Genomic DNA, 27,020 nt, shown 5'->3' on the forward strand with positions numbered 1-27,020 from the left:
CCCCCCCCCCCCCGTATTAAGAGATCAGTCACTCTGGATAATCCTAGTGATTATACCATACATTTATATCATGAAATCTACACAGCTAAACTCAGGAATTAGACATTTTTTCTCCCAAGGTGTAATTAATTTCATTACCAGTTACAGGACCCTCTTGTGCATGCAGTCTCACTGGCATACATATCCAAATGGAATTGATTTATTATTACTGATATTAGTTACACATGTGCTTCTCCTGCTATGACAAGTCAGAATGGCTTTGCTCTTTGCAAGGCTGTCGCTGTTTCCCGATAATGACAGTGTTGGGTTTTAAGTTGCTCCTTATGTCTCTCTTTTTTTGTCTCCCTCACTTTGTCTGTTCAAGTGGAGTGGTTCATTAGTGTAAGGGACCCTCTCATCAAATCATATTTGTTTTTTTTGACAAACCTGAATGTTACCAGGCAGATTATGACTCCTAAAAACACTTCTCTGCCAAAGGAAATAAACCTAATGACCTTGGTTGCCTTGCCAACTTCTAAAGACAGCACAGTGTGTATGTGTGTTTGTTTCAGCGTGTGCGTGCGTGCGTGTGTGCGTGCGTGTTTGTGTGTGTGCGCGTGTGTGCGTGTGGGCGGGCATGCGTGTGCGTGTTTGTCTCACACTAATGGCTATAGAGTTGTAGTTGTTTCATTTAAGTCAGAGTTATGAAGTGTTATGTAGCCCTTTTAGGTTTTAGCCTCCCTTGGCAGCAGTTAGGGTCTATATTACAAAGGTTAGAAAGCTTTACAGTCATTCATTTTTGATTTTTTTTTTCTCTTCTCGTGCACACATGTACACACAATCACACAAACTTGAATGAAGCTGCAGTGGCCATGGCCTTTATACATGAGCTATACTCAAATTTAATCAAAAGTCATAATGGGTTTTGTGTGGGACGTTCCCTCCTCTGTGTGTGTGTGTGTGTGTGTGTGTGTGTGTGTGTGTGTGGGGGTGTGGGTGTGTGTGTTTTGTTTCAGTGATGTGTATGTTGTGTGTGTGTGGGTGTGTGTGGTGTGTGTATGCGTCAGGCCAGGCAGGCCAAAGGGGGCCTTAGAGGCAGCAGCGGTTGATTGGAGGGCGCATGTGTGATGTGGCTGAGAGATCAAACACATACTCTTGATGAATGTGAGAGCGGAGGGGGCAGCGCTCCTTTTCTCCGCTTCTGATCAAGGTTGCAGTGTTCTCGGTTCACTGCACGCGCAATCGCACGCACACACACATACAGAGTGAAAGAGTGAGTCATTGACAGTAAGAATACTGGTCAAGCACATTTATATTTTCCTACTTTTCTGCTGCGTGTGTGTGCGGGTGTGTGTGCGTGTGTTGGTTTGTGAGCTTGTTGCCAGTAATGAGGTCAATCTCCTGTGTGAAGCTAAAACCTCTGTGTCTTTATCTCTGTTACATGGCTGCGGATTATTCTCATCGCTCTCAACACCACTTTCACTCTCAGCCCTCTCCCACACTCCATTACTACACACATTCAGCAACGGCTTCTTCTGTTCCTATTGACTTACATTCTAAGTCAGTAAATTAATTCCAGTATTTCTCCTCTAATGACCCATTTTGACGATAAATACCGGTAAACACTTCAAGGATTTTTTATATTGGATAGCTTATTGGCATTATTTGAATGACAACAAAGCCAGGAGTAAAGTCAAAGTTAAAGATATCTCAACTCTATCAGTCAGACTCATCACTAGTTGCAACATTAACTTTCATAAAAACTAATAGATTTAGTGGCCTTAATCAAATAAATAAGGTCAATGAATATATAAATGAAAAATTACATGCATACGTGAATCACAGTACTCAATAATAATCCCAGTGTTTTCTCCCAATGGCAATTTAGTTAACAGTCAGATATATAATATGGATTATGTTACGTATGTAGGCTATTTATTTCTTTAGTTAGTTCAGCGCTCCTTACGTTGACCGCTGCAGCCAACATTCTTCAAAATGGGTAAATTTGACTTTGAACGCAAGCTGAATTGCATTAAATGTCTTCATTCAATGTGGCAATAACACAGAAATGTAAACATAAACCCATGAACTGACATCTTTACATTTGACAATGTGAACAACTGCAGATAAAATTACACCTCATGCACCGACTAACTGTTTGAACCACCAACACCAACAATTTGAAATGATTAATTTACCTCTGTAATTCAACGGGTGTTATTGCCCTATATGATATTTTTTTTATTTCCTTTTGTGTAAATATTTAAATATAATATATAACCCAAATTAAATTGTTCATACACAGTCATGTTTAAATCCTTTTTGCAAAGGAGAAGGGGTACATTTTGTGATCTCCATCTACAAAAGCTGTTACTGTGTACAGGGCAGTTACATTTTGATCATACTTTGTAACTATGTGGCATATCTGTATACACAAAATACATTGTTTGTGCCCTCCAGATGGTTTGGAGAAGATTTTGTCTTTGTGTTGGGTCTTTACAAGTAGCACAGCCAGCACATGTTCCTGTTGAACCAATGTGGAATATAGCTTCTTAGTGCTTGCCCAATCACTGGACAAAGTAACTCACCTTCAAGATCTATGGTCCTGCCCTGGATATAACCTTGATTTGAAATAAAGGTTGGGGTGAGAGAGATTAATCAGCTCTAACACAGATACAAGTGTATTTCCACCTTTTTGCCACTTTGGCAAAATACAGCAGAAGGGGTGTTAGCAGCCTGTCAAAGGAAGCGTTGGTATCTTATACGTGCATTACACATGTGTTGTGTGTTTCTTAGCTAGATAAAGGCTATAAGTCCGTCTTCAGTATTGGCTTCCATCTAGAGTGCAGGGTTGTTTTGGTTGATGCTTTTCTTGTATTTCTGTACATGCCCATGTGCACCTTTTTTGTTGTGTATACACACACACACACACACACATACACATACACACACACACACACACACACACACACACACACACACACACACGTGTCTGTCTGTCTTTGCAGTCTGTTTCACCATAATTGCTAACACCCCCCTGCCCTCTGTTCAATTCACACATGATGTGGCCCACCTTTTCACCCATCTGTCGGAACTACTGTGCGTGTGTGTGTGTGTGTGAGTGTGTGAGCTGTGAGCTGTGAGCTGTGAGCTGTCAGGCAAGGCTGGAGCGGTGTTGATCAACGGGCCAAGCTGATGGCATATGGCCATGTCCTGGGGTGCTGTGGCATGTAGGAATGCAGGATAGCAAACTGAACGGACAGGAGCTTGTGCACATGGCTGTTTGGATACTGATGTGCCAACATTGCATATGCAACTCATCGAGTGGCAGAGCCGGACGGCTCTATATGATCACTACGCAAATTGCGTAGGGCCCTGCGAATTACGCCAGGGACCTGCCTCCGCCTCGCTGTGTCACCTGAAAATCACCTGAGAGTGAATTGCAGGAACTGCTATCAGATGATAGTGTGTTCTCTACTCTCCAAGTTTTCACGTCAGCAAATAACAGTAAGGTTGAGTTTATGTAATAGCTTGCTGTGCATCTCTCTCTCGTTTGTCTGTCTTGCTAACCTAGCTGGGCAGCGTTCTGTCTGATGTCTGTGACTCATTTTAAGCCAAGCCATGATCTTTTTCTAGCCGGAACAAAAGAAATGTTGCCCGGACCCTAACCATATAGTTTAGGAACTTGGATCAATAAGCAGAATCAAAATATCAATACAGTTAAAAAACAAGCCTATCTTTTTGGCTTCCCTAAAATCTGTTTTTGAAAATGTGCAGAAAGTGCAGGGAGTCCTTGAGCATGCTAAGTGTGCTGTGACTTGTTTTTTTTTCTACCCTCTCTATGTCTGAAAATAGTAGAAAAAATAAAGAGAGTGAATATCACAAAAATCACAAAGTCTTAACCCTTGTGTGTCTTCCCGTCAAAATTGAAAATCAACACTTTTGTTGATGCTTTTTGTGGTTTATTTTTTAAAACTTTTTCTTACGTTTTTGTACCTTTTTACACGTTTGATGCTATTTCAATGTTCAACACTACAGGACACTACCTTATTAACTTTTACAGTTATTGTTGGAATTTATGGTCAGTAAACCTCATTTATAGGAAATTATGCCTAATGTTTGAGTTAGAAAAGCAGAAATTAGGATTTTTTTAGACTAAAATTAAAGGAAAGTATGTCGATGGATAATCACAGACTGAAATATATCAACTTTTACTCAGTACTATTTCAAAACCACTTCAATTGTTTTTTCAAATGCTATAAAATGGAATAAGACACCCCAAAATTAATGAAAGTAGAGATTTGTGCATGCCAAAGAGCATTGTGTGGAATCAATCATGTTATTTTGGGTAATTAAAAAGAACATTGATATAGGAAAACGGGTCACTTTGACCCAAGGACAACATGAGGGTTAAATTGTCATGTTTCTTTTTATTTTTTATTTTAAAGAGTTAATCATTTCTTCCACTGATCAGGACACAGTGTATCACATAGATCCAGTTGTAAAAGGAAAAGATTTATAAAGCAAATAAAAGCCAGTTAGACATTTAAACATGCTGTGGAAAACTCTTCAGCCCATGGACAGCAGTGTAGGGGCCGGTTTTGCAATATGCAAATGCTTATTTTGGAAAGCTGAAAAGAATAGCTCATCTGGACACCGCTTGTTCATTGCAAGCTGAACTTTGAATGATGATAATACTTCCCAGTAGAATATTTCCACTGAGGATTATTTTCACATTTGAGTGACCAACTTACCCACTGACAGATGTGTTAAACTCTAGATATCCCTAGCAGTTTTTCAGCCCCTATTATTTGATTTTGCATCTGTTTCATACATAAATGGTATTGTGTTTTCTGCCTCAGCAGCGGTAGTGATTCATTTCCTCTAACCTAATGCAGATTTTAATCCAGTGATTTTGAAATAGCAGTATTATAATGACGCTTACAGAGGGATATAATGTGAGAGGGAGTAAAAGGGAGAACATTGGCATGGAAAGCGATAAAGTCCTAACCCTTGCTCCTCTGTGTAGTGGATTAAATGTAGCCTGTTTATTACGAGCTGGGTTTGGGGAAAGAGGATAAAGTGGTCCCTCACCTCTACAAGAACAGCTCTGGGATTGTCATGGGATAGAGCCGATGCATTAGGGCTTGGTACTTATCATGCTGCTCTCAGTGGGAGCACGGAGAATGTGATCTCTGAACATGTTGACTTGACCTTCCCTTTAATTAGGATGGCAGGAAGGTTAAATTGGACAATAGCCTGACAAAGAAGTCCTGGTCAGATTTACAGGTATCCTGTGTCACGGTGTGTCTAGCAACAAGTTTCTACTGATTGAGGACAGCGGGTGGCTCATGGCTGATAAACCCTTAGGGTAGACTAGGAAAAGTTTTTTTTTCACTGCCTGAGGAAAACATGGGAGACATTCCAATTATTATTTTTTGCACCCATAGGAATTTGTACAACATATTAAATGTTTTTATCCCATTTTGACAAGGGGACTTTCCCATTATGGTAACACTTTCTTTGAAGGGCATGTCTGTAATGCATTATATGCATATTAATTAATGCATTACATGCATTATATCCATAAGTCATTATAATGCATTTCTAAGGCTTCATAAAAGGCTTAATAAATGTTTATAACCATTGTATTACAACTTATAACAAGGGTTATTAAGTGTTATACGTGGTTGACATTATGTATTATAGTTCAGCATTGATAAAGCTTTACATACTAAAGTGACAGTGTTTAAAAGAAGAACAAGAGTCCTGAGTTACCAGGCACATTATAACTTCCATAACATTTGTTATAAAGACACAGAGAACTGCTCTAATATATCATAACAGATTCGGAAAGGAGCAACAGAGAGTGAAGCAGGGTGTAGCTGTAAATGAGCATGTGAGCTCAGCCAACCTACACTGGATAAATAAAAGTGGGTAAATACAGTAAATTACACTAGCTTGTGTTTAGCAACGCAACGAAAGGGACAGTCAGTGCCATCCAAAGACACCAGCTAACATTACATGACTGTTTGCATTTTTTTTTTTTTTTTTTTTTTTTTTTTTTTTTTTTTTTTTTTTTTTTTTTTTTTTTTTTTTTTTTTTTTTTTTTTTTTTAAAGATTACTTTTTGGACATTTATAGGCCTTTATTGACAGGACAGCTAAAAAAATGAAAGGGGAGAGACGGGGGATTGACATGCAGCAAAGGGCTGCAGGTCGTAGTCAAACCCGCGGCCTGCTGCGTCGAGGAGTAAACCTCTAATTTCTAATTTCTGCTTTTCTAACTGAAATATTAGGTATCATTTCTTATAAATGAGGTTTATTGACCATAAATTCCAAAAATAACTGTTTTGAAAACTTCAAAAAAAGTGATCAAAAGTGTTGAAAAAAGGGACAAAAACATAAGAAAAAATTAAAAACATTGATAAACAGCGTAGACAAAATTGTTGATTTTCAATTTTGACGGAAAGACAACACAAGGGTTAAGATATTTTTTGGGCATTTTTAGGCCCTTATTTGACAGGACAGCTGAAGACATGAAAAGGGAGAGAGGGCGGAATGACATGCAGCTAAAGGCCGAATGTTGGAGTCGAACCCAGGCCCGCTGCGGTGAGGTGCAAACCTCTATATGTGGGCGCCCCCCCCCCAACCAACTGAGCTATTCAGCCACCTGTACTTAGCAAATTTGGGTATTTTATTAACCTGGAAGCCCATCCAATACAGAATTGTAGCAACCCAGCTACATAATGTAGTACATTTTACATGTAACTTAACAATCTTAAAAGGTTTTCAAATGAGTAGCACTTAGTTGTGTTAATCAGTCAACTAGTGGGTCAGTTCCTCCAGAGAGGATTAATAAACTTCAGGTGAAATAGAGATAGTTGTAATAGTAGGAAATTCTGTTTAAATAATGTTTTGATGCCAGTAAAAGCTTGGAGGCATGGAGCCTCAGCTTTATAATGGTGTCGTCTGACTTTTTACCAGCAAGGTGCAGTGTATCTGTGTGGATGCGTGTGTCTGATGTTGTCTTTAACAGTTTCACTCTGAAGCCTTGTCAGACATGCCATACTAAACACACACACACACACACACACACACACACACACACACACATAGCTTCAGAGCCATTGTTTCTCACACAGCAGGGCGCAGGGTCAATTGCTGGTTGTGCAGCATTATCAGTCTCCCTATGTTAGCTAGCTTGTGTGTGTGTGTGTGTGCGTGTGTGTGTGCGTGCGTGTGTGCGTGTGTGCGTGCGTGTTTATGCAGACATGTTCTCAGCTGAGGGAGCTGGTTCACGGGCCGGTCAGAGCCGCCTTATTTCCTTTTAATTGACTTAAGATGGGCAAACAAGACCTCAGCAAGCACACGGTACCCATTACACTCACACACACAAAAACACACAGCGCCAAGATGCACACTAATGAAGCACACGTACTGACACACACGCAGCCACAATTGGTCCTGCGTGTGTTAGCTGCTTTACAGTTCCATCAGACTAAATGAGGGGGTTGTGTTTTCCCAGTCAGCACTGTTGCCTTCCAGCCGCCTGCAACTCTGCCAGAACTCATTCATGATCACCTTGCTGCATAATGTCCACCTTGGTTTAGTTACAAGTACTCCAAGCCAAAGGTTATGATCCGAGAGGAGGCTGTTTTGTTGCTTAGCAAAACGGAGTTTCACATGACAGCTTGATAGCTTTCTGAAGCCCTTTTCACACATGGAACATGGTGATGCTTGGTTGGCAGTGGTTTTTGGCTTTAACACTTCACCTATCACTAACAATTCCATGTTTACTCCTTTCACACATACAACAGTTCTGAGGTGAGCAGTGTCGGGACTCACAAACTCTGTTACTTAAGCCAGTAACTAGTACTCTTAACGCATTAAATAACTAAAGTTCCATTACTGAAAGGCTTGTTGCTTCATTTTTATCTCCACCATCTGCCAGGAGTAACTTCTAGATTTCGACCGGTGTTGTTCCATCCTCTACACAGCTTCATATCAAGAGCGTTTCATGCTGATGATTCACAATGTTTAAAAAATAAACTTATTTTAGTGACTGCTCTGTTTAGTACCATCATCGCCTGCAAAATTGGGTACCTGATACAGCTGCCTGCTGCTGGAGATGACCAGAGAATTACTTTCTCAAAGCACCAGCCATCAGCACCTTCAGGGGCTTGCTGTGGCTAAATCCACAGCCAAATAATGCTTTAATAAGCTGCATTTCTCCCTCACTCTTCAGCCTTCTCCATCCATGGATATGCATGCTGAGGAAAAAACAAGCAAGCTTACAAAAGAACATACACAGATATACATCAACAACACAGATTTAAAACCCAACTTTATTTCCTGTTTGTCTCCTGCAGGTTATTCCTGAAAAGGAAGCTCCTCGCTCTCCAAATTACCATTTCAATTGATTTAATTTTTTTCCTCACAAGCATGCCTATCGTTTTCATTGCCCCTTCATATATCAATCCATCATCCATCCATCCATCCATTCATCCTTCCCTTTCTCCCTCACTACCCAATCATTGTTTTTATCATTGGTGTGTGAGAGAGAAGAGGACAGGCGAGAGGAGAAGGAGGAAAAGAGGAAGATGGCCAGCTTTCTACTTGTCTCTTTGTTTGTCTGTCTCGTGTTTGTCCAGTTATGGCCTCTTAGAAAGTGGCCATTTTGAGTCCAAGTCCATTTGATATTAATATGAAATAGTAATAAAAATAGAAATAGTTCCTTATCCAAATGGAAATTTCATGTCAATGTATCTTTCTATGTCAATTGCTGTCCTTAAAATGCCCTCGTCAAGAAAGCAGAATGTCATTAACTCTGACAGAAGTCAGGATTGTTAAATGGTTAACCAATGATCCAGATTTGGTGATCACATTCCCACTGCAGGCTCATTCCTGTTTTCTGCTGCGTTCAGGCACGTTACGACCCCCCGTGAGCAATTGCTGCCATTCAAGTCAATGCTTCATATTCCACCAGCCGTGCCATAACGCGGCCAAGAAGCGTGCGTGAAGATAGATACACAATATTTTCATGCAAGCCGCGCCTGTTCGGACAGCCGGGCAGGAAGTGAAACAGCGAGAGCATCTAGTCAATTTTACCAGAAGACACTCCCCAATATTGAATATATCTCTTCTACAACACCACGGACGACGAGAGATTCATCTTGGCGGTGGAAAAACATAATAGACATTACAGATCTTTTTTCATCAGGACAATGGCAGAAAAGAGAAGGCATGGAGATGAAAGGTAGATACTAGCTTAATTAACGTGATTGTTCTGTAAAGTACTTGTAGAGACAATAAAATCTTTGAGTTGCGTAGGCAGGACGTTGTGCTTCTGAGACGCTACCGACGTGGTATCACGTGTAGTGGAGGACGGAACAACATCGCGGCGCAGCCGGAACGCAGCACAGACATGCCCAATGGAATATCGGGGTCATTATCTTGCTTGTCTTATTTTACAGTGTTCTTCACCTCAATGTAAATTACCACCACACACACACACACACACTGCTTTAGGGGGAAAGATGGCCATGATGTTTATGTTGTTGCCCAACTGAGTCTCCGTTACTGCTCTCGATTTGTACAACAAAATAGGTGATCACACAGTACCAGTGTTGTGTGACAACTGACATATTGTAAATTTGAAATGATATCTGTAATTTGATTGAGAGTAATTGTTTTCATCCTTATTATACTCATGCTGTCATCAAAATGGGTCAAAGTCAGGACAATTCAAATAAATAAAAAATACTGGGAACTGAATGTTTCTGAGATACTGGAACCAACCTCTGGCAACAACAGTCAAACCACACTAAAATGTAATTTAGATCAGCACCTTGCCCATACGAATGTTAAGTCAAACAGTTGTCTATATCCACGACGTTCCACTTCTGGGATTACTCTTGTATTGAAAATGTTGCTGTATGTCACTCCGGTGGATTTATGAGGACTATGGTTAACTGCTCTTCACAGCTAGCTAGACTATCTGTCCAATCTGAGGTTTCTGTTGCATGACTAAAACAACCTTTGAATGTACACGTTCTACTAAAACAAGTTCCTTCCCGAGGCTATTTTGCAGAGGCACCGTGGCTCAGCGCTTAGCACTGGCCAAGACGATTGTGATTGGTTTAAAGAAATGTCAATAAACCAGAGCATGTTTTTCTCCCATCCCACAATGATTTATGGACTAGCCAGACCCTCCTCCGCTGCGCTGTGGAGGCGGGTCTGACAATGCGAGACTAAGTCAAACAGTATTCTGGCTCAACAGAGTTACATTGCTGAGATAAAGCCTGACATCTGACTCATATCTCACAGGCCGGATGTCCCTCCCCTTCCTCCATCTTCGCTATCTATTTTGCAAAGGTATCGCTCTTGCATCCGGGGCTTAGCAATTGTGATTGGCTTATGGAAATACAAACCAGCCAGAGTGTTTATTCCCCTATCCCAGAATAGGTAAGTGGTGTACTTGGTCTAGCAATGGGAAACTCGTCATACAGTAACTGTAAATTGTAACCGTGTGGCAGTCTCCTAATTTACTGTTTGATGGAGGTTTCTGTAGGCGTTTACAAGCAGGGGAACTTAATGTAGTGGCCAAGGGGTCTGTTTATTATTTCATAATTTGTGTAAGCCCTGAGGAAGGCGATATGTGCTTAAAATTAACACCCACAAGTGTCTAAAAAAAAAAGTAGCAATGAAGAACAATAGAACATTTTGAAGAAGAAATACAGCTGAAATATGCATGGCAACATATGTTTTTGTGTTTATTAAAAGAATGTGCAATACCAATTATTCAGCCAGTAAAATATAATAAGATGAAGTCATTAGTTTCCCAGAGCCAAAATTGCTTCCTCATAAGAAGCGTTGGCACAGTCCTTGCAGTTTTCAGTTGACAAGAGAGACTGAAGCAAAGTGCGCTGGGCTCAGCTGTCTCTTGTATCATGGTACAGTTTTTCTAAGGAGCAACTCGCACAAACACATACTCAACACACACTCAGCAGCATTTGCCCTTTAGGCAGAGAATAAAGCATGTATTGTACATCCAGCTCAGGATGAGGTGGAAAGGAGGGTTAGATTATAAAGGAGGAAGGGCACATGTGTATACTGAGGCAACATGAGAGCAGGCAACATGGTGTGTGTGTGTCTCTTCAAACTGCCCATATTAATATGCATACAGTACCACTTTAGAGAAATGCACAAGTACTGTATGTATACACGTTTTAGATCCTGTTTATAAGTACATACGAGTTTCTGCTTATCTGACTGTTTTTCTATATTTCATCATCCTTGGTTCAGACATTCACGTCAGATTGTCATTATATAAAGGTAACTCACACATTATTCCTGTGTTAGGTTATTTTCTTTTACGTTTTTTTTTATTAAAGATTATTCTTTGGGTCATTTTAGGCCTTTATTTATTTAGGACTGCTGAAGACATAAAAGGGGAGAGATGGGGGGAATGACATGAAGGAAATTGCCACAGGACGGAGTCAAACCTGCGGCCATTGCGTCAAGAGGTAAACCTCTATATATGGGCATGTATCAGGTGAGCTCCCCAGGCAGCCATGTTCTTTTCAAATTTAACAAAATACAAAGGTCAGGTTTTTCTGTTCCGTTCAGTCAGTTGTTATTATTAACTATTTTATTTTATTCTTAGTATCAAATCATAAAAAAAGACTTATCTCAAGACACTTTACAGATGGAGTAGGTCTAGACCACACTATAATTTACAAAAAAACAACAATTCCAGTAATTCCCCCATGAGCAAGCATTTAGTGCAACAGTGGCGAGGAAAAACTTCCTTTTAGGGAGAAACCTCGGGTGGTGAGGAAAACTTGATGAACAGTGGTGATTATAGTCACCATATAGATAATGGAACTATGACTAGCAATAGCAATGATTTAACAGAAGTAGTACCTGACACACCCTAACTAGCAAAGAAGCTAACCAACAATAATTAAAAAAAATTGAAGTCGTTTAGGTTTACTCTTTACACACAATTTCCGTTAAGCAAGTGTTAGCATGGAATCTGCTATCACTTAGCACACTGTAATTAAGCTAACCCTTTAGTATGGAGTCCAGGAGTCCATAGGAGACGTAATAGTCTGTGTTTTCATTACAATTGGGCAATTTTCAATAACCTTCAGTAATCTTTATCTTTTGTTGTTATTGTACATATGTGTCAAATACAATTATTGTAGTTTAGAACCCTCAGTACTGTGATTTCAGGTCTAGTTTGGTTGTTTTTTAACAACCGTTAGCTTTATCCTGTCTGTAATAACTAGTTGTATTTTAAACCCACTTATAAATATGCTGTAAGCCATTTGTATTGTTTTCAGTGAAAGTTCTCATGTCAATTCTACATTAAAATGTATAAGTTTTACCTAAAGCTGGGAGTTTTTAAGTATGTGCTTGGACTCACACGTATACAGCCACTCACACTACACCATGGGTACCATACCAGCTCATATAAGCATCACACTAAAATTGTGTGTTGTGTGTGAGGACATGGGACAACCTCACATCATGTAGGCCCCTGGCCCTAGGGCAGTGTGTTTGTGTGACAGCGTCCACACGATGGGATTCAAGAATGGTGTTTGTGTATGTGTGTTTTGTATTATTTATACATACAGTATGGATGAAGGAGTGTTTGAATGTGGTCTTTTTTAAACTAAATAAATAACTGGTTGTGGGTCACACACACACACACACACACACACACACACACACACACACACACACACACACACACACACACACACACACACACACACACACACACACACACACACACACACACACACACAATGGAACGTAATTCAATCCATAAAGTAAGTATCCATTTATTTCATATTGTATATTTTCATAAAATATTCACATAATATTATTTTTCCGCCAACTCCTCTGCTCTGAATCTCCTGCAAGTGTAGCTCTGTTGATCCGGGTGGCCTGCTTTTCAATGTGGATGATCATTTTGAAAGGTGTATCTACAGTCGGTTTGTCGTGGTGTGTGAGAAGACCACTTCCACTTTGATGATTTAAGGGTAACGGAGACCATACAACTTTGAAAAACTCAACTCCATAGCTCTGGCCGACAGTAGGGGCCACCAAGTGTGAAATGTAATAGAGCAACTTTAGTGTAAGAAATTGATTCTCTTCTTTATTTATTTTATTTTTATCTTAAGTTAAAATCGTAGTATTCGGAAGCCCTTAAAACCTGAACCCTGCAATCACCCTGTGTCCCTGAGTTCATATTCCACTGTGTACAAGTTGGCGTTGCACTCCTCTCCCAATTTGAACCATTACTCTCCACTTTGTAATCAGCTCCAACAATTATAACCTTGCAGTGCGCCTCTGATTACTGTCCTGGTATATTTTGGACTGTTCTGGGAATCCAGAAAAAAAACAACTGATACTGGTCCCAGTAGAACTCTAGGTTGCACATTTACAGTAACCCTGTCTGTGTGTGTTTGTGTGTGGGTTGCTGTTCGTTTGAAGTGCTCATTCCCCCCAAATTACAGTGCTGCCATAATGAAGTATTACCATGCGATTCTTAGGCAGACCAATACAAAGACTGAGCTGTGTGTGTGTGTGTGTGGGTGTGTGTGGGTGTGTGTGGGTGTGTGTGCGAGAAAGTTCAAATGGTATTCCTTAGCACAAAGTATCTGCCTATACAGAGTGTGTGTGTGTGTGTGTGTGTGTGTGTGTGTGTGTTTGTTTGCATGTTTTTTTATGATCCAAGTAGAAAAATAGCTTGTGTGTAATGCAGTCCCAATGTGCCGAGGCAAGTGTTTCTGTGTGTAACAATGCGTATGACTCTGACTTTAACAAAGGCAGTTGCGTGAGTGTCCTCCCAGTTGTGTTTCTAAATGTGTGGATCCACCAGCCAGCTGTGACAAAGCTCAGTTTGAGCTCGCCCACACACACTCGGAGGTGCAGGCATCCTTGGCTGCAGGCTGTGCTGGTCTCACCTACGGCCTCCCTGGCCTGCTGAATGTTGCATGAGGCCCGGCCACCTCATACATAGTGCATTAGCGCAAACATGCCATTGGATGATATACATACTGCATTGGCACCTGTACCCACCTTCACTAACAAGCATCCAATCTATTTTTCATTAACGTGCAGTGGGACCACTGTTTGAGGACAGGAAAGTAAGTGTGATTGGTGTGTTTTTGCTATTGTTTGATGGAGACGGTGGATTTTGTCTTCTGATGTCTTCCTTATGGCGCTGTACACTTTTCGCAGGATTTTTTGTTGTTGATTCTTTGTTTGCTGCTACTCGAGAGAGAGGATTTCTTTTCACGGATTTAGCCTTTATTTAAAGCTGCACTAAGCAATGTTGTGTTTTTGTATTTACAGTGGATGAAGTGAGTGAGTGTTGTTCATTGGGAAGAATCCAAAGATAGTTAATAACTAATTCTGCAGCTATACAAAGCTTTTTAGCCTCTTTTTGCCAATAGTTTTGTTGTACCTGCCCCCCAAACCCCACTCCTCGGATACCTGTACCGATATGTAAAGATACAACCTTGTTTTTTTTGTGATAATAGCACAGATTTGATTATGCTACATTTACATCTGCTCTGACTTTTCTTTTTCAGTATGTAAATAAAACTGTTTTTTTAGCTTTGGGTCAACAAGTCAATTGATGCTACAGCGTATGATTTTCTGACAGTAGAAAATTGAAGCTACTTGAGCCTGTGTGCCTCCAGCTCCATCCCATAACACACAAGGTGCTGAAAGCAGCCGTGCTGTCACTGTGGCTGCGTTAAGCTAACATCTCTTGCTCCCAGCCAATGACCTATCTAGCTTCTGCATTATAGCTAGCGTGCTAACAGCAGTGGGGCCAAGCACCCTTTAGCAAGTCTCCCCTGCAAAGCAGAGTCTCCTAAATGAAAACCATTCCCCTCCGCCTGCTTCCAGAGCTCTGCTCAGGGACAGGAGCCGTGGGGTCAGCAGCTGGTGGAGGATATGGCAATTGTTTATGAAAAAAAAATGCTTTCTCAAGCCCACCAAAAACACACACACTTAGGAGGAAAAAGCCTCTGTCTCTGAACAGCCAACAGCTGGGAAGGGTTGGGAGTAGCCTGGAGGCTGGCAAGTCACCCCCTCCCCAGTCCAGATGGGGGAGGTTAGGCTGAGGCTAGTTGCGCCCCTCTCCCCCCCCACTTCCCAAACTTCCCATTCCCATTAAGAGGAGGCTGAAGATTGCGGAGGAAGGGAAAGGAGGAAGAAAAGCAAAAGAGCATGACTGCTCTGTTTTTCACCCCCCAACCCTCCCTCCGTCTTCAGCCTAATCAAATAAAGCAGGAAGCTTCCGAGACGGAAGAGGAGTGTTTATTGATATTTGCGTGAGCTCCTTCACCCCCTGTCCTGTCCCTGCTGTTTATTTTCTGTCCACCACTTTTGAAAATTCTGATATCGTCAATGTTTTCAGCTCATGTATCATGTCTATCTGGATGTTTGGATACTACTGAGGCAAAAAGGTTATGTTTCTTTCAGCTTTTAACAGTATACCATTATCTTAAATTGAGCCACTGGGAAATAACACACCAACTCGACATCCGTTGCAAAATGGCTACAACCAGTCAATTTATTGTACTAAAAGGGTGTCATATGAAATAAATCGGCCTTAAATAAGAATTGATGACCCTCTCCATCTATACCATTGGTTGGACATTAAGGGGCAGACGCTGCTCACACTGGAGCCAAGAAAAGCCTGTTGAGAGTATTGGTTTACTGCTGCTTACCTTTTAGTGCTTTAAAAGTTGAAATTGCATCTTTAAGAGTCAACTCAAAAGTGGCCTTTAAGTGGAAAACTGTATTGGGAACCGGATGGATACCTTACTGCAGATCTTTTGTATAACAGTGCCAAGAAAGAAGGTCCATCATCCAACGTAAAGGAAGACCGACTCAGGAGTTTAAATCTAGTAATCCCCTCAGTAAATGTCCTCAATTGGACTTGAAAATGATTAGCCCCTTACATGTCTGAGGACACTTCCTATGTAAACGCATAAGCATAGACTCCGGCAAGTTTCAAACTTTTATAAGGCCATATATAAGCTAAGAATAACCACTAAGTGGTTTTACTGATGTAAAAATCATCTGCGCAGCCGTTTTAAAGAAAACCATTTTTATTTGAAAGCATATTTCATGACAAACTTTATTGTTGTGATATGCAGTGTCAAAACCAATTGTAGGTTAGCCAAAGTGGGATGTCAGTTTTCCAATACCAATATCCAGTAGTCGTCTCTTTAAAGTGCAGTGAACCCTTGTAAAACCAGTTTGGCACCGCTGAGAGGATCTGCTGTTTGAATGGCGTGGTGCCTTGAGTAACAAAGGGAAGCTCTTTCTTGAACTGCAACTGTGAGAGCCTGTCTTGTTATTTTCAATGGTCCTTTTGTTAGAGGTCATTGAGAGGCGACAGCTTAATTTCCCCTCAAGCCATCCATGTGTGTGTGCACATGCTGCTGCTTTCTGACATATCACTCGTCATACCATTGTGCCTGTGTATGTGTGTTTGTAGACAGAGTGCAGTAATCCAAGCCTACCTGCAACCCTGTGGGCTCGCTGCTGACTGCTCCCTAAAGGTCAGAACTCAGGACCTTTGGGGTCCGGGGCAGATCAGTGCCCTGGGGTGCTGTAGGCATGCCACACCAACATACACACCAGACAACTTCCTATTCACACACGTTCACGTAGTGAGGGGCCATTAGACAAATAAACCTTGTGTGCACACATCCTAAATGTAGACACACAAAGTTTTTGGAACATGATTTGATTTGATGATTATTTTACAGTTTAAATGTATACTATGCAGGATTTGACTAAAAACAATATATAGACTATTACAAAAATAATCCCACTTAATCATCACTTATGACCCACTAGTAGTGTGTGTGTCTGTATCTACAGAGACCCTGCCGGTATTTTCTCTTTTTTGCGGGACATTTATGGGCATCAGCAAACCCCCAGCCAGTAACAGCGTGCAGGTTGTGCATCCCATTGTCATTCCCGAGTACCGCCGCTTTATCACGCCCTCAGCGTCTCATACCAACGCACAAGTTTAACCAACACACGCAAAACCTTCCTGTGGAGGACGTTTGTGTGTGTGTTTATGTGTATGCGTGCATGCTTTAAAACATAAAATATATTTAATCCTCTGATTCACTGCTAGAAGGAATAGAAGCTTGGTTGTCATTATAAATAAATATAATTTTGGCATTATACTAACACTATAAGCCAAGTCAAGCCCTAACACACACATGCATTAACATTGTAGAGAAAGCTATTTGTAGGATGTAATAGTGAGGTAATGGAGGTTAGTCTGAGAGGGGTGAGAGCTGAAAGGTCAGGAGTGGGTTGTCGGAGAGGCCTCAGCCAGCAGCCATCAACCAGGGTCATGTCAATTGTTTGTGTGTGTGTGTGTACCTGTTTGTGTAAAAAATAAGAATAACGAAGGCGCCCTTTCACATCCATTGGATATACCACCGATTTGATAGCAAAAACAGCATGTAACTTCCTAACGCACAGGTATTTATTCATTTTAAAGCTGTTAGATAATAAACACACTTTCACTGGCTTTTATTTGCATTAATGTTTTTAGCAAACTTAAGGTAATTTGATTGACAAAAGGATGGAAACATAGCAATAGTTTTGTCCCGGACATATGTTGAGGCAGAAAACAGACATACACACTCATAAACCCACTCCTCCCAGTTTCTTTGAAAACATGTAAAAAGATCTGTTTTACAATTTAGACATCACTTTATATTACCTGGAACTAGCCTCCCCTAAAGCCCAGCTGTGTGTCACTTTACAGCACACATGCGCAGGTGTAATTCTAGCCCCCCAGTTCTCCCTCTAAGCTTGCCTGCACTGCTACCAACCCCTCACCCATTAACATATGTAAGAGCTACAAGGTCTCACCTTTAAAGAGAAAAGCCAGGCCGCCCTGCAAGTTCCTTATTCTTCAGCCGTGTTAAATTAGACAAAACAAATCTATGCTTTCCCACAAATAATATTGCACGTTATTTGTTATAAAATAGCAGTTATTTGTTATAAAATTGCAGTTATTTGTGTATCAAAAGTATTACATATTAAATTTTGCACAGTAATGAAATTGCACAGAATTTACAGTTGACAAGTAATACATATTTAAATATTTTACACTGCACTCCGCTTACTTACACTCTAAAGATGGCTGCAGACGTCTCAACAGACAACGCAGTTCTTTTTTGCAACACATTAACCTCTAATACATATTGGTTAACAGTGGATTCCTGTTTGTCTGAACTTTTCAAATATTGTGATAATTACATTTGATTAGATTGAACTTCATGGTCATTTCACAGAGTACGGAGAGTACTGAGACAGGGAGATGCAGTTTAGCAACAACACAAATCATCATTTAGACCCAATGGTCTAATTTAATATCTAGACAGGAATCATGAGGTCTGGTGTTGGCAGGAAGAGCACAGTAAACAAGGCAAAATTCTAATTAATGCTCATTATCCCTTGAGGTCACATCCAAGTCCCGTCTAAAATGTTATTAAAAGAGAGGGGGGGAAGAAGAAACTATAATTCTTGCTGTAGCTCTCATTTGAGAAGAAAGTATATCCCTCAGAGCTGATTATCTGCCCTAACTCTGTTAAAGAACATCAGCATTATTATTTTGAATGTTAGGTCAAATATAGTGTGTTACCTGAATTTAGGTGTATTGAAAGGAAAAAAATAAACCACATACATACATAACATTATCACACTTCATAACTACATCAGCCATGGAAACACACACACACACACACACACACACACACACACATACACACACACACATACAGTATATACATCACATTGCTGGTGATCATGAATAAACACTCAGTCACTCAGTTCTTCTATTCTTGTTTGCACATTTCGTAAGCCTCACACATTCTCACTGCTGCTCTGAACACCAGGATCTGGGTGATCAGCTGACAGCTGGCCAATAATAATGAAGATGTTGTCCTTTCCTATACTCAACATGTAGAAAAACAGTAGATCACACACAAGGCAAAGATGAGTGCAGGTTTAGTATTATATACTATAGTATATATACTAAGAAAAAGAGCCTAGTTTGCTATAATGAATGTTTTAATGTGACCAAAGTAGTTAGAGACCTTTCACTTAAGTGAAATTAAGAACACGTTGATGTAAAATTCCAGTAGTAAAAGCCCTTCAATTAAAATGTGCTCATACTTTTGTTAATCTGTAGATAGCATACATATAATTATAAGTGATGAAAGTAGTCATTATGCAGAAAGACCCCTTAGAAAGTGTTATGTCATTCTGGATATCTTTTTTTATTGAATTTTACATTTTAGTGTACGTGCAATTTAAATAAGCCAGGTAATACAACGCAACTTTCAGATGACAAATTCTTTTCACTTGCTGAATAAAGTTGTTTACTCAAGTACTTTTCTGTACAAATCTAGGTCCTAATTTTTAATTTCAGTATTTCCATTTTTTCTTCTACTACTCTACACCTTTATTTAACCACATTTCAGAGGCAAAAATATGACTTCAGGTTAAGATTTGACATTTCAGAAGAGAGAAGTTCATACAATAGAGCACATTAATAAATATTTCCAATTTGTTTGTGAGTTATTGTCAATTCCAAAAAATTCAAAGTATCAAATATTTCACAAAAAACAAAGATTATAGAAAAATAGAAAAGATATGTGTTGCAGAAGTTAGTTTTCCCTCTCCCATTAATCATCTCGACCCATCGTGACACTTTAGAGGGGCACGATCCACAGGTTGGGCAAAGCTCCACCTCGAGCGGCGACAGCAGTAAAATACTGCTTTCACATTGATGCATCGATATTAACAATAGCTTATCAAATATAATAATACAGTATATCAGTCACAGGGGGCATTTAACTGCACAACCAATACTTTTATTTTGGTACATTTAGTACATTCTGCTGATAATACTTCTGTTGTTTTTTTCAGTAGAATTTTAAAGGCAGGACTTTCACTTGTCAAGTATTTCTACACTGTAGAATTGGTCCTTTTACTTGTGTACTTCTGGTACTGACAAGTTCTTTTCTTGGACAGCAGCCTTCCAATATGCCAATCAGAGTTGGTCACAATGACACATTATTCTGAGTAAATTGAACCATTTAACTACTAAACATGTGCTCGGTGGTCAAGCAGGTAAATCACTGTAATTAAGTCAGTCTACTCCAGTAATTGTTTCAGGTGACATAATTATGCAGTAATGTTGTTAAATACCTAATGTTCTAAATGTGCTAACAAACAAAGCAAATTAAATTACTTCACAAGATGTCAAGGCAAACCTTATATGGTGCGTGTTTTGTGAGAATTTTTGTAGAGTGATGCGTGCGTGCGTGCGTGCGTGTGTGTGTGTGTGTGTGTGTGTGTGTGTGTGTGTGTGTGTGTGGGTGTGTGTCTCCCCTGTAAGCTCTATGAAGCCTGTAAACAGACACTATGAGCAGCTGGGCACTTGGCTCCAGCACAACTCCCTAGCAGAGAGGAGAGAAACTGTAGACTCTCTCCAACACACACACACACACACACACACACACACACACACACACACACACACATACCCAGACTGTGTATGCATGCACCAACAAGCAGTACATCACCACACACAGACACACAAACATCCATAAACACACAGATCCACCCGACAACACACTCTCACACAAACACATTTCCCTCAGCTCCCACAGGAGACAGACACTGCCATGTTTACTGCCTCGCCGGAAACCTTCACAGGAAGGAGCGAGAGACCAGCGCATATCATTCTCGCTCTCCTCTCTCCTCCAAACTTTTTTTGTGTCTTTGGGACATCTCTACATCAACACGTTGGTCAGTTTATTTGTCCAAGGCAACAACTCAGCAGGCTTTATTGCTCTCCAAATCTAAATCAGGAGGGGGCGTAGGGGACAAATTTCCGGATGAACACGCCAGTGGACACACTCAGGAGAATGTAAACCGGGCCTGGAGCATAAGTGATAACAAATAAGAGATGTGCACTAGCTGTGAGCGGTACACTCCAAATGTTTTTGTTTTTCCTCTGAAGGACACAGAGGAGTCTGGCTGGAGGTTCAGCCAGGAAAACACTCCAGAAGCTTCCAAACACTGTCGTCCACTCTGTCTCTCACTTGAGAGCCAGCTTGTCTTGGCCTTCACACACTCAGAAGAGGGTTTTTTTTCCGGGGGCCAGGGTGATTCAGTGGATCTGATGATTCACTTGGAACAGAGCAGAAAGAATAAGATAGTACCCTGGGGCCAAATGAAAGGATCATTTCCCCCATTTGGCAAATAATCTTAAGTGTAGTTTTATAAATTAATCATTAAAATGTTACACTTTTTCCTTGTAGTCAAAGAAAATAAATACAATAAATCAAGAAATTGTTGGACATGAATAAAGACCATAACAAAATAAGTCCCAGTGCATATATATATATATATATAAAAAAATACACAATAATAAGTATTAATTAGTATTTTAAAAATGTAATTGGATGGAAAGAGGGCTCAGGGTAAAATACAGTATCTTAATCTTGATTTATTTTTTTTATACTGAGAAATAAGTGCTCTGATCAGTCTTGCAAATTGCATGCATTCATTCTTTAATTAATTTATCATATGACAATTTTAGTCTGCAAGATGCCAAAATAATAATGTATGTCTATCACAAGTTTCCATAACCCAAAGTGATTTACAGTTTATATTATAAAATACTTATAATATTTACAATTGCTTACTCATGTTCACATACACTCAAAAATCCTTAATGTTTGTCAGGCTGAAACCAGCTGTCATTTATTATTTTTATTGAATGCATGACTTAAAGATCACCGGACTTACAGACATCTTAACTTAGAAATCATGTACTTCAAAGAATTATGTGCATCCTAAAAAAAGTAAATTTACATCTAATTAAATCGACTCCTTACTCGTTAAAAAATCCATAATTTATGAACATTTCAAACTAATTGACTCCAGCTGCTGAGCACATCAAATGTCCTTCTGATAAGGCAGACAATTGTGCGATTTCTACTTTTTTATTTTTCATGTGTGGTTTTTGAGTTAAAGCCGCAGGATGATGTTCCGATGGGGGAGAACTTCTTTAACTTAATGTAAAGCCTTTTAACTTTAGGATGTCATGGCACATGTTCTTATTAGACACACTAACACACACTTCATACACACACAGACTGTACACACTGTCCTGCTGTTACTGACGGTCAGGAACTGTTAATTATCTGCATGTGGTTCTCACTCCTCTCTGTCTTTTTCCCTTTTCCGCTGTTACCCTCTATTCCACGCACCTTCTTTCTCAGTCTCTCTTCTCCCTCTCTTTTTTGTTTTTACAATCATAAACAATTTCTTTATTATCACTGCCAACAAAAAACGGTTCACTTTTCCCGTTAGCACCAAGAGCAGTGTGCTATAAAAACAACAATTAGCTACTGGTCGGAAATGTTGAAAGAGAGGTAGAGAAATTGTCCTTTGAATATATATGCATTGCTACTTTTTTATTCATTATTGTTTTTCATTGTGAACATTAATTTCATTGTTGTCATACAATATTGCTTGCTGACTCTTTGTAATGAAGTCATTGAGCAAAGGCTTTAGTTTTATCATATAGCAGGTTAACACTTCATTCAGTAAGTGCACTGCCATTATGAATTATTATTAGTAATACTTTTGTTTTTTGTATGGTTGTTATGTATAACAACCATAATTTATAACATTTTATTTTAAATATCATCAATAGACAATATGTTCAGAGGATCAAGATAAAAAGGAGATGAAGTGTAATGTTTTATTTTATTAATCTTAATAAATAAATAAACCAGAGAGCAGAGTTTCTAATAATAAACTCAATGCAAGCAGACATTATACTACCGTTTTCACAGGTTGGTTTGTATACGTAGTTATGAGTAAATTGATCTTCATATGTTAGATCAGTGGAGTGCCCCTGTGAAAGATTTAACTCTTTACATACAGTCCACTGGGATTGTTAAAAGTTACTTTACAATCAAGTTCGGCCCAAAGATCTCATCAACAATACATTTTATTCAGTTCAGTATTGTTTTAGAGTCTAAAAAAAGAGATCTTAAAAAAAAAAAAGCTCTGTGAACCATCGGGGGACCTTATGGTGCAGGGGGGCCACCAAATTATGTAAAAAAAAAAAGATACTCGGAATGAGTCTTTACCCCAAGTGAAGGAGTTCAAGTACCTCTTGTCTTGTTTGCGGGCGAGGGGACAATGGAGCGGAGATTGGCTGGAGAATCAGTCGGTACATTCATTTTATCGAACCATTGTGACAAAAAGAGAGCTGAGCTAGGAGGCAAAGCTTCGAACTACTGGTCAATATTCGTTCCTACCCTCACCTATGGTCATGAAGGCTGGGTCATGACCGAAAGAACGAGATCCAGGGTACAGGCGGCCGAAATGGGTTTCCTCAAGAGGGGGGCTGGCGTCTCCCTTAGATATAGGGTGAGAAGCTCAGTGATCCGTGAGGAGTTTGGAGTAGAGTCTCTTGAGGTGGTTCAGGCATCTGGTAAGGATTCTCCCTGGGCGCCTCCCTAGGGAGGTGTTCCAGGCACATCCAGCTGGGACGAGGCCTTGGGGAAGACCCAAGACTAGGTGGGGAGATTATATCTCCAACCTGGCCTGGGAACGCCTCAGGATTCCCCAGTTGGAGCTGGTTAATGTGGCTTTGAGAAAGGGAAGGTTGGGTCCCCTGCTGGAGCTGCTGCCCCCACAACCCAATCCCGGATGAGCGGACTAAGAATGAATGGATGAAAGTTTCTTTATTTTCTAAAACTAAAATATGCCTGAAAATATAAATTAAGTATTTAATTTAAACAGCATATATAATTTGGCCTATTTGATATATAGATACTAAAATAGGTAAGGTAGCCACTATGGTAGTCATACTTATAAGATTAGGGAGTCTGGACCTTCCATGTGTACGTTAAAACATGATGCATAAATAATAACCATTAATTTTCATCCATTCTGCCCAGTTTAATATGCAACTCCACTGTATACAATATACAGTATATGCAGTAGGGGGTCCCTACTCGGCCTCTCTTTCAGCTAAGGGGTCCCTGGCCTAAAAAACGTTGAAAGTTTTCAACTCCATGGAGATATGACATCACGCTTCATTTGCAGTTATCATTCATTCTAAATATTAAGAATGAGAATATTTCATTCTAAATAATTAATTTTTCATGCCTCATAATGCTTGTAATCCATTGCATTGCACAATGCCAGGGATCTTAAGGGGTGGAATAGATAAACAGCAGCTTTACACGGTACTCTCCAGCCTGTACTTGCTGGATAGTAAATATTTGGACACTGAGGGTGATACAGGCCCATTGCACAGCAAGGATGACCTTGAACTCTTAGTTCCCCCATGCTGGGCTTTAGATGGGGGGGCAGGTCACCACACATGGCTGAACACACCCATGTAAACACTGACTGTCCCATGTGTCGCCCTAGTATGCTCACACTCATACACACACTGTCTTGATGCAAAAACACATTCGCTGCAAATATATTTTTAATATATCTTTATTTCATGGGATCATTTTAGCAATCAGTCAGATCAAGTTAAGGTCATTGTTCGAGCAGTAAAGTAAGCAGAGTTCCCAAACTACACACCTCAAAAAAGGGGTGTCTAAAAACAAGATAAAAACACAAATTCTGAGGGAAAAACAAGTGAAATTATCTGTCCATTCAGCAAGATAATTTCAGTTGACAAGCTTGCTTGATTTAAGATTATAGTGTAATGTTGAACCCTTAAAATAAGAAATTCACTCTTAAAACAAGATAAATTATCTAACACTTCTTGGTAAGAACCAAATAATTTGCAGTGCAATTCTCTCTGTTCCTTTAGCTTCTGTAACTCTGTGCAACTTCTCATTGAGTGTTTCTTTGTTTTCACTCTTTATGAGAAACAAATACAAAATCTCCCGCCGCAGCCTAAACACACTACCCCCATTTAAAATTAATGGAAAGAACTGCCCTTTTGCCGGACCTTCTGATGGCCAACACAGGTCTGAACGTGGTCTTATACTGATTCTAAAGGTTATACATTTTATAATACGTATAAAATACTTCTTTTTCTTTAAAGATTTTTTGGGCATTTTTGGCCATTATTTTGACAGGAAACAAGAAGCCTCATGTCAGGGGAGTGAGAGGGGGAACGACATGCAGCAAAGGGCCACAGGCCGGAGTCAAACCCCGGCCTGTTGCGTCGAGGAGTAAAGCTCTATAGATGGGCGCTCGCTCTACCAACTGAGCTATCCGAGCGCCCATAAAATAAAATTCTTCTTTAACTTTTCAATTTTTGTATTTAAAATATCTGCTTAGTGCCTGGGCTTCTATACATAAGCTTCATATTAACGGAGCGTCCCAGTCCTCATACGTTCATTATGTCTAACGAACTTACTTGAATTTTTTTTTCTTCTTCAAACTAAATTGAACTGCTTTAGTATAATACAACATCCCTTTCATCCATACACTCTCCCCTTTTTATATGACCAACTCTTTAGTTCTTATCCCTGCTTTTAGAAAATTGCCAATCAATCACATTTCTTGCTCCACGTGGTACTTGGGTAGGTCCTGTAGCTCCGGTGTGGAGTTAAATTTTTAAACATGGTTACATATTAATAGAGTGGAGGACAAGTGCCTTTAGTTTTTATACTATGCACAGTGGCATCTGTACAGCAGTAGTGTGTTGTAAAACAAGTACAACAGGGCCTCATAGGTTCCTTGACATCTCTGTGACCCCTAATGCACAACACACTTACTGCCTCTCCTTTTTTGTGAACTAGTGCACTGGTAGTGTTGGAGGGGGGTGGGGGTTCCTGCTCCAGGGCCAGGCTGAACTTCCTATGAAGGTGTAAGGGATAAACGAAGAGAGGGATGATGGGAAGGGGCGAGGCCGTGTGAGGAGATGAGAGTCTGAGCCTGGCTTAGACATTCTCTTTTCAGAGGCTCCTGACATCCCTACCGGCTATCATATTCTCCATGGCCTTAACGCACAAACACTCACACACACACTTTTTCCTGCACTTTTCTTCTCTCTGTCCTCTCTTCCGACCCTGAGCACTGCTTTTACTGAGAGCAGAGACACTTTGTTCTGTCAGACCACTTGTAAAAGCTTTGGTCCCTTTCATTCTCTTGCTTCTGTGTGCATCAAAAGCAGAGGTTTAACACCGCCCCTGGCCCCTGCAGGTCATGGCAAAGGACAGACTGTGGAAGTTCATAGTGCCCTGTATTTGAGTTTACTGAGATCAGTTTGGTTTTGTATGTAGGTAGAGAATGATTTTATGAGGTGTCCAGGACTGACGTAAAGTTTTCTCTGAGTCAACATTGTTCGGCTATCTATGTTTGAAGTATTTACTGTCCTCAAAAAGTAGCGAACGCAGCCCTTGAGACCATCTGTCAATTGTATCACACCTGCAAATCTGGCCAGTGGCCTATCCCTACATCCTAGCCCCCTACTTCTGTTGCCCATGCTCAGATCACACCCATCTTGGAAATTGGTCATTGTTCTAATCTTAATTACACACCTGTAAAGTTTTGTGACTGCATCTTGCGTGGTTGTGACACTATCACAGTGACAGACTCTGTCCACAGACAGATCAACATATAAACACGTGGCAAAGTACTTTAATCTCCTACTGTGGTGGTTCCTGCTACAGTAGGTGTCTCCAGAACCAAGTTTTGCCATGATGACACAGAGACACACTCACATGGTGAAAACAACAGCTGGTAATTAGAGAAAAACGACCTCATAGGTTGTATTTACAAGCAGCAATTACGACCCATATTTACATTTATTGTAAAGCAGCAGCCTCTATTGGCTATAGTATTCAAGAAGAGTGTTAAAGAGTGTGTTAAAGGGGTGCTGGGAGAGTGGAGGTTGACGGGTCAAACAAACAGAACTTGTTTGAAATGTGTTTAAAAGTAAAAGTAAAGTCAGCGAGTTATT

At 40.1% G+C, this 27,020-nt stretch overlaps 1 protein-coding gene across 2 annotated transcripts in view; it reads left to right on the plus strand.

The window, feature by feature from the left end:
• bcas3 (BCAS3 microtubule associated cell migration factor) overlaps window positions 1-27,020 on the plus strand; it is a 312,552-nt gene that overhangs the window by 162,150 nt on the left and 123,382 nt on the right. Inside the window, exon 23 of one of the 2 annotated variants that reach the window (XM_032508217.1) lies at window positions 8,350-12,374. The exons of the other annotated variant lie outside the window; for it this stretch is intronic. Within the exon in view, the coding sequence (XP_032364108.1) occupies window positions 8,350-8,360 (11 nt within the window). The 3' untranslated portion in view covers window positions 8,361-12,374. Of the gene's footprint in view, window positions 1-8,349; window positions 12,375-27,020 lie in introns of those variants that run through there. 2 annotated transcript variants of the gene reach the window in all.

Source organism: Etheostoma spectabile, chromosome 3, assembly GCF_008692095.1.
Source record: "Etheostoma spectabile isolate EspeVRDwgs_2016 chromosome 3, UIUC_Espe_1.0, whole genome shotgun sequence".
NCBI classification, from domain to species: domain Eukaryota; kingdom Metazoa; phylum Chordata; class Actinopteri; order Perciformes; family Percidae; genus Etheostoma; species Etheostoma spectabile.